Source organism: Dreissena polymorpha, chromosome 13 (genome assembly GCF_020536995.1).
Source record: "Dreissena polymorpha isolate Duluth1 chromosome 13, UMN_Dpol_1.0, whole genome shotgun sequence".
Taxonomy (NCBI): Eukaryota; Metazoa; Mollusca; class Bivalvia; order Myida; family Dreissenidae; genus Dreissena; species Dreissena polymorpha.
This window is the reverse complement of record NC_068367.1, coordinates 39,250,776-39,260,280: the sequence shown is the minus strand read 5'-3', so window position 1 is coordinate 39,260,280 and position 9,505 is coordinate 39,250,776. Positions and strand designations below refer to the sequence as shown.

The 9,505-nt window shown below is 34.9% G+C and overlaps 1 protein-coding gene across 1 annotated transcript; it reads right to left on the bottom strand.

Moving 5' to 3' along the window:
* LOC127855490 (uncharacterized) lies at positions 1–7,619 on the bottom strand. The gene is made up of 6 exons (XM_052391135.1): positions 7,507–7,619; positions 7,204–7,252; positions 4,562–4,704; positions 2,911–3,069; positions 1,464–1,546; positions 1–76 (listed from the first exon to the last, which is right to left on the bottom strand). The coding sequence occupies exons 2-6, from the start codon at positions 7,245–7,247 to the stop codon at positions 44–46; spliced, it is 462 nt and encodes a 153-aa protein (XP_052247095.1). The 5' UTR covers positions 7,248–7,252; positions 7,507–7,619; the 3' UTR covers positions 1–43.
* Between the last annotated feature and the right edge of the window lie 1,886 nt (positions 7,620–9,505).

The following is a 9,505-nucleotide window of genomic DNA, read 5'->3' as shown; positions in this document are numbered from 1 at the left end:
TAACACTATGAACTTTTTATTTTCGACATCAAACCAACACAGTTTATCGTCCATTACCATGGCCGTGAGGATGGTTCTGAAATAAAAGAAAACAACATTTGAAAAGATTAATTGTGTCTTGTTCTGAGAAAAAATGAGATGAATTCATGTGCGTAAAGTGTCGTCCCAGATTAGCCTGTGCAGTCCGCATAGGCTAATCAGGGACGACACTCTCCACCTAAACTTGATTTTCGGTATGGAGGGACTTCATTGAAACTAAAAAACCATTAAAGCGGAAAGTGTCGTCCCTGATTAGCCTGTGTGGACTGCACAGGCTAATCTGGGACGACACTTTACGCACATGAATTAAGCCCAGTTTCCTCAGAACAAGACACAATTTATTTAACATGTTTTTTTCCACATCGCAAAATACATTCAATAATTCCACTCAGTTGTAGACTAAACTCTTTCTAATTTTTCATTTAAGTGTTTGATAGCAACGATGAATAAATTTAACTTATGATTTGACGAAAATGCACGTACATGTACCTTTTACAATGTATATTGTTTTCGTGAGATTTTAGTTCTTAATCTTCGAAAACGTGCTAGAGTCATTCTAAATAATATAGCTCTACGAACTAATGTAAGTGTTGTTGTTTTTCTTAGCCAATCAGTTACTCACGGCAGTTATAAGAGCTCAATTACTCTTGGCAGCTAAAAGTCGATTAGTAAAATTTTCGGAATTTGCCAACTCACTTTTAATGCGCATGTTTTTAAATTTTCGACAGAAATTATCTTAATACATACGTGTTACTTGATAACCCATGAAGCCTATCCTTATTATATATTTTTCCATTATGGAACCAATGAATATGACTTAATCTACTGTGCTGTTGTGAAACACTTACACAAAAAAGCAAATACAAACATAAGACATTTATGCTAATTAAGTATCTGGGCCCGTATTGACCGACCAAATCTCAGACTAAAGTATAGAAATAAAGAAGATCTTACAATTGGAATTTTTTAAAGATTTAATTAAGTTCAATACAAAATATAATTTAACAACTCTAATTACACACTTCTATATTTAGAACAAGATATTTGTGACATCGGCAACATTTGAAAAGTTTACATTCAAACGCGGAACTTGCTTTCTTGGTTCTTAGTCTATTTTTAAATTTAAGTCTAAGAATGGGTTGTTTAATACTTGCCCCGGTTAGTTTAAGTTGACAAGCTATTTAACCAGTTTATGCCTAGCGTCTAGAAAAAAGGCCTTCGCAAACAGCGTAGACCCAGATAAGACGCCACATGATGCGGCGTCTAATCAGGTTCTGCGCTGTTTGCTTTAAGGAATTTCTGTAAGAAATATTCTAAAAAAAGAAATAATGTACCAGACATCCCTAATGTTGGAAATAAAATGATACAAATTAGAAGGATGGGAGAGTCCACTCGGCATAAATGGGTTAAAATTGGAGACCTACCAATTCAATGAAGTGTCTGAATTGGTCCACTCTGATCTCGGTGAGGGTGCCAAGGCTAGCGGACAACAACTGGCCAATGCCCACTGAAATGGTTAAAGTAAGGTAAGAGATGGGTTTATACTAAAATGAAAGTCGTCTGCCATAAACCCAAACTGCGACTTTGTACATGTGATTATAACTTTTCTAGAAGTATCTTTGCAAAAAAAGAATATTCGAATATGAAATTTGGATTCGAATATTCGGCCAATTTTCGAATCTTCGGATATTCGATCCCATCCCTAATTTATAGTCTGATTTTGATAACGTAATATTTTCAGCAGACTTTAACATTTACCCGATCACTACCCGTTTAAATTCGGTGCACTATGGCGGGCTCATGGCACATTGGCTTATTTCCCTCACAGGCATTTATGTTTCCTCTTTGGTGGACAGATTCAAGCGAAGAAAATATATTTTCTCAGAACAGTCCTGTGTTCTAAGCAGGATTCAACCCAAGGACCAGCATCCTACCATTAGATCAGTGTCCTATAACGGAATTAGTGCAATGTACGCTAGACTTTGGAGGCTGATTTTTTCAAAAGCGTTCTGGCGTGTAGGGGGAATCGAAGTAGAACGTCAACTCAACAACATGTCAGAACGACAAAAAGGGCGACAATTCCATAACTGTCGTATTATCGTGTCTTAAATGTCGTTCTGGTGAATTTATTTGTTGTTCGGGTGTTTTGGCGACATTCTTCAAACCCGACAACATGACAGAAAGATTCGACAGAAATAAGCCTACGTACTAGACAAAAAAGGCTCCAATACATTTTGTATATGTAACAATGTTGAAAAAGTCAAGCCATCTTTTCCTGATTCATACAAATAACACCATAACGAACGTTGCAGCATGCATACAGCGGGTGAGTGGATATATATTCGTAATATAGATTTAATATTTATGTTATATCAAGCGTGTGGCTTGATTTCAATTTCATGTCCAAGGGAAATCTTTTTCAAATATAGCGTTTAGTTGGATTTGTATTTCATATAGAACAGGTAACGGTTTGAAATCTTTGTGTGACTATATTCATATTTGATAGAGAACGAATATATAGTTTTACCTGCTGTTAATTATAGTATTGTTTATAGATGTATTTCTATAATGTTTAGCCACATCGCTTACTCATAATTTTATTACTTGTCATAATTCTGCATTTAGGTCTAGAAATGCTGTTATCATATTGCATGTACATGTACTAAAATGTGTCCTCATGGGACATTAGCCTTCTGGACGTGATGTTCATGAAATCCATCCTTACATTTTTATCTTAAATATTTTATATTTTAAAATCTTAAAAGATCTTAAAATCTTAAAATCTTAAAATCTAGAAATCTTAAAATCTTAACACTTGAAATATAAAATATATAATCCTACAATCTAAATCAGGAATTGTTAACATCTTACGGTTAAGTTCGGACCACTGGGCTGTGAGATCGGCCTCATTAAGAATGTGGTCGTGGTTGTGGTCGATGTTGTCGAAGAATTTGTTGGTGTCGTGGTGGTTGTCACCATACTTCGCTGTCCAGCGCGTAACAAACTCGTTACGAGTCACTTGACCGTCCCCTGAAACCGAAGACATGTCAATAAACAACAATTCGTGTTATCGCGAGTTCCCGTCGATTCTCGTGGCCTCCGAGATTTCAGGCACGGGATTATTATTGTTAGATCTTTGCCTGAAACCACAATTGGAACACTGTGTTAGTTTCCAGTTTATTTATTTGAAGCTCAGTTCATGCATAACATGACAATATGAGAAAAATTACACATAAAAACATCGGTAGTTACATTGAACACAGGTGGTTAGCGTGTGGATATGATATTAATAAGTAAAAACATTAATAACATAGTCAACCGCTAACTACATGTGTAATAGAAGGGAGGGGCCTCATAGTATAAAGCAATTATTTTTTTCATTTAAAGGGATAGAATATTTTCAAGGTTTGCAACACATATTTAAACATTGATAATAGGAGAAACACAGACATTATTTAAATGAATAGAGAAACAAACACGAAGAACATGTAATACATTTAAACAGTTTCAATATTTATTTGACGAACACACATAGTTTCCTGTGCGAACTGTTATTATGATAATCGATGGAAATAATATATATAACTTTTATCGTATTTGGTCTCATGTAGTATTGTTTATCAATGAAACGTTTTCATAGTTGGCAGGTTGCAATAAAACACTCCCAACCCGGTATTCAAATGCATTTTGTAATCAGTTGATTTTCATAGCCCAGTCTTACTCATCTGGGCAATGCAACGTGTTCACTGTATTTTAGGTGAAGTTTTAAATTATATTGGAAATCGATAATATGATCAAAAATGTATTGCAATAAACCTGAAAAATAGAAAAAAGGTATGTTGTCAAATCATTACCGGACATTGTGCTAATATAAAGCTAGAAAATAAAAATATATGATAGAGCAAACGATCCATAGTAAAATACCATTTTGTCTTTGGTGAATGTCTTAATGAAAATTATTGAAATGAGACCGATAATAAATGGAAATATTAACCTTGAATCTTGAATTCTTACAGACAAACCGCTATGGCAGCCACCAAATCAAATAGAGTAAACATCACTTCGTCATGGTTCCTTATTACTGAATCCGTACACATTCTTAGAGTTAAGACTTAGATAGAGACAATTCGTAAGATTGTTATGTTTTAATTGTCTTATGAAGTTGAAGATGACGTGGAATTCAGCAGCTCTAACTACAGAGAGGGTAGATCGTACGCAAGGAACAGGTATGGCGTTACTGAGAAAAATATTAACTGATGTTCAAAATGGCGGTCAACGGCTGATTTTTGTTTTCGACCGAACTTTTGAATGGTTTGTATATTTACCATAATTATTGTACATTATGCTTACGCGCATGATGAACTACTGATATCCACACAATTCTTCATTCAGATTTTTTTTGTATGGCATACGCAATTTTCTAACCTGTATTTATTCAAACGCTAAATATATATTTCTAGGGTTCACAACTATTCTTTATATTCAAGAATGAGTCGTTGAATACGGTTACTGGTCTTCTTACCATCCAGGTCAAACTGTCCGAGCAACTCGACGTTAAACTCAGTGAAGCTGACAAGGCCATCGTGATTAGTATCGGTGTCCGCGATCACGTGGTCAACCACCTGTTGGAACGTATACCCGTGGGTGTTCACCCGCTTCGAAAGACTGAAAGGGGAACCAAACAAAATTAAACTACAGGGCACGTATTCATTAAACAAATTCATAGGCTCAAGTCTTAGAATAAAAATATATAATTTAAAGTGGGATATTTTGAGCATTGCTTTAGCTATGAGTAAAACTTGGCATTAACTGCCTCAATTGACATCATTCATAACGTAGAGCATTCATGTAAAGGACAGTATCACCGTTGTGAGCCTGTATATACTTAATCGCTGCACGTATTTTTCTTCATTCTTAAGAATGGAGAATACGGACCCAGCCCAAGTACGTCAACGGGAGAGAAATCTTATATTAAGTACTCATTTCTTTAAATTTTGCAAGTGACCAATAGCCAGCTAATACGACCCTGCCGAAACGAACACAAGTGTGTAAAAGTTAGTTCACCATCTTCAAAATAATTTTGGTTCTTTGTGGCTGTCTTTCACAATTGAGAAACACACAATGTATTCTTATTTATGCATATATACCAATGGCCGATAGCAAATGAACAACACAAATACACATTAATGGGATTTGATCAGGAAAATATGAGTTTTCCGTTCGCAAATGCCCTTTTGCATTTTTCCCAATCAACAAGGACAACTGCAAATATTATATTCGCTGCTGCATCATGCTAATGTGTATATACAAATGGTCCTATGTAAAAGTGAAATGTTATTCAACGCGCACGATATTTTTAAGTTATTTTCTTCCACGACTGAAAATGCAAACGGACCTCAGGACCATTGTATACACAGGTCTTACTGACCTGTGTACTAACGCGAATGGAATTGTGGGTAGCACTTCTTTTACGAGTGAAAAGTGAAAGCGAAAGTAGGTCAGGTAATCGTGCTTCTGATAATTGCTATCAGTCTTAATAGAGATTCAAAATCACATTTAAACATAATTAATTAACATTTCTTTTAACAAAATTCCGTTTTAAACACAATATAAAAACGATTTTTTATTCATTATTAACATTTTCATTCCAACGCAGAACTACTTTGGCGTAGTGACGTCACCATCTATGTATAGAATGCCTCAGGACAAAAAGCCGATAAAATATGCAATGAGAGCTACGACCTGCTTTAAGGACACATCGTCGGAACCCACTGTAGATAAATATATTTCGTTTGCACCGCGGATGTCTATACTATGGATAATTCTATCAAGTTCGAGTGGCAAAATATCTTTGCCATGAATATTTATCAGTCAACTAACGACAAATGAATTAACACTTCACCCATAGATACTCTTTCTTAGAATCAAATATTATGTGAGTGGATAAGGGAACATATGTAATCAAAAACGAACGTATAACGTATGTTATGAAAAAGCTGTTTAAAATAGCCTCGTTTGAATGGTCGAATTCCCTTGCAGAATTAGACATGGACACCAATAAGATGTCTCTTAAGTTATTCGTGACTACGAAAAAATACTAGCCTTATCTAACACAGTGAATCACCACGCTTTTTAGAGGATGTGGTTTCCTACGATGGGCGGACATTTAATGTACTAGTCAATCGTTTGCTATCAACGGTGTATGACGGTCTTTATTCTACGTGTGCGTGATAATAAACCCCGAAGCATATCTTTTAATGGACATGAGTGGTTACTGGTGCATTCTGGCCATTAATCAACATCTAAGATATATTTTCGTTTAACACAGTCTGAATGGATTAAAGTTTATAAGAGACAATTGTCATGCATTTAGTACATTGCTTTGGACTCAAACACATCGGGGTAATAACTACCACGCCTTCTAAGGAAGGCTATTGCACTAGCCGTTCGAGTCAGATACAATATGAGATAAATCTTATTAATAGTGCGAATCCATTAACATTTCTGGTTCAATAACATTTGACACGTGTAAGACGGTATGTTTATCTTAGTCGCTTTTGCGGGGTTTTTTTTTTGACGAAGAGTGGCGCTATCTCTACAGTATTGTTTTTGCTCCGATCTTATATCGTTCACACACGTCACTGGTCAATAGAGTATAACACATCTTAAAGGAGCCTTTTCACGATTTGGTAAATTGACAAAATTAACAAAAATATTGGTTCAGATTCGCAAATTTTCGTTTTAGTTATGATATTTGTGAGGAAACAATAATACTGAACGTTTACCATGCTCTAAAATATCCATTATATTCATCTTTTAAAAACCTGAAAATTATAACGAGTTGCAACGCGAAACGATTGAATAATTTGGAAAGTTTTGGAAACTACGAGGATTGCTTATATCAAGTAAAAATACATTGCATCATAGCATTAGAGCGGATGGCCGAGTGGTCTAAGCGGAAGAATTTTAATCCAGGACTCCAGCGGTCAGTGGTTCGAGTCCAGTCGAGGGTCACTTTTTTCTTTTTTTAATTGTTATCTCGTTTTTTTTACTGGAGATTTTTAGGTTCAATAATTCAATTTATCAATATAAAGCATTTAATGACGAACTTCAATACATGTACATGCCAAAATCTGTGAAAAGGCTCCTTTAAAGCTAACTTACCCGTAGGCAAGTCCCAAAAGGGCGGCAATAACTACCAGCTTCATGTTGACTGAAATGCAAAGAAAAACTCGTTGTAAAAATAACGGACACCAACCTTTGACTTGCATGTGATCCATGTCACGACATAACGATGCAAGTTGAAATGGCATTTTCGAAATTTACTAGAGTTTAATTTTAAAATGCTCTTTTTATTCATTTAAAAGCATCATAAACAAAATATTTGCTTATGTAGACACATTAAGAACACCTGGTAATTATTAAAATAATTCGTAAAATCTTTAAAAAAAACAAACATGTTTTTACATTTGACGAAGTGCGTACTCGAACAAATATGACGTTACTGTGATGGAGGTTTCTTTTTATAGAGGCATGCCACCTGAAATTACCTCGTTCTTATCGGGCCACGCCGGGGACCTCGCCGCTGTATGACCTCTTTTGAAGAATCGTGACTGTTTGCGAGCGGAGGAAAACAAAAGTAGCAGACCTTGCGACCTTGTGGCCTTGGTGAACCGAACTTCAGGCAGTTAAGCAATTGTCTTAAAGTCCTGTAGATACACCTGAAATTTCGCTTTTATATTTCGTTAATTTATATACATACACGAAAATACGTTAGCTGCGATACATTAACATCTGAACCATCACAGATGTTGACTTTTTTTATAAATAATGCATAGGATATTGAGGGTTCATACTATCCTCTAGGGATTGAAGCGATAACCGTGAATGTTATAAACTTGGATATGATGCTCATGTTATCTAGACATTAATTAAAAAATGGCACCCTTCCATCCAAAGATCTATAGAAATAGATCTGTCAATAAAATAGCATATATATTGATATCCCATCGTATCACATTGACGTTCAACAACGTGGCACACAATATGTCTGCCATTAATAACGACCTTTAAGCCTTGACATTTATCGCTCGTTCAGTTTGTATGCGTATTTCAAAGTTGTTGAAGTCCTTTCCGAGCCAGAGACTAGATTTTGTGTAGACAAGAAGTGTGCCCCATCTCTTCAATTATTGTATTTTTACATAAATAAATGGCTTGGCCAAAGTTTAAATATATTTGAAATAGTAATGACAAATGGTTGAATGTTTGAGGATGTAAGAATTAAATAATGTTCATTTTTATATTAACTGATTTCGGTACACTAATGGCCATATAAATCTCGCACAATCACGACATTATCGCTGATTCAAGGTTGTTCTAGTATGTGTATTTGTAATCAATGCACCATAAGAGAAAATCGGACGACATCGTGAATCTTGATAAAATCGCGTGACATCTTATCTTTGTGGAATAAATTTGAAATTGAAAATCTAGCAAGCTGGCGCGACCAGATTGATCTTTTATTTAGGACAAACTCAGGCCAACAAAAATCACAGATTTAGTGTAAGGCCTCTGTCTGAACAATCTCTTCGCAGAGATGTCGTTCAATGCTCCCACATACAATGTCTGCCATCACAATAAATAATAGACTAACTTAATAAGAAAAAAGTAAAAAATAACAACGGTTACATTAATGTACCACGTGGCAAGGCTATTTTCACGTGGTTGGTTATAAAGGCAGGGATTTAATCCAGCAATGCTTGTGCGAGTCAAATCTCTGCGCGGAGATTGCTGTTTGAAGTCCATTAGCAAGGCTAATATAAATTCAGCCAAAGATCTTTGATTCAACTAATAAATGACATTATATCATGTATAAACAAAACTATTTATTTATCCAGTCCAGTGTTTTACTCTTAAAACAACATCAGTGCTTGTTGGATCCTTTTGGGTTTTCAAATAAGGATAATTTAATACACTATTTAGAAAAATAATCTGTTTTTAATTGTATGTAACTATTTACTAGTATTTATGTAAATGTATATTATATGCATACCCTTGCTTATGTTTACTATACCATTCATCGTAATCCACACTTACAGAACATTTTATTGAACGTTATGCAATATTCTTGTAAACACGCTAACAGTTGAAAAACATAGGGATCGTTTAATACAACTGATAGTTATGAAATAAAAACATGATTTGGCTCTAATAATAGGATAAAAGTAAGTAATGTAATTTCAAATCTGATTGTTATGATTATTCATTTAAATATTGTATAATGGTAAAACTACTGACGTGTTTGAACAAAATGAAGGGGCAAGAACACAATTTTATAAACGTAGGTTGTGTATAAACGAACCGATGCAATCTTGTTGCTCTGTCTGTGGTAATGCTGATGTTAAGACCAATTAAAAATACAGATACAAAATAGCATGTGGGTGTCACATAGACGTATAACAAACTG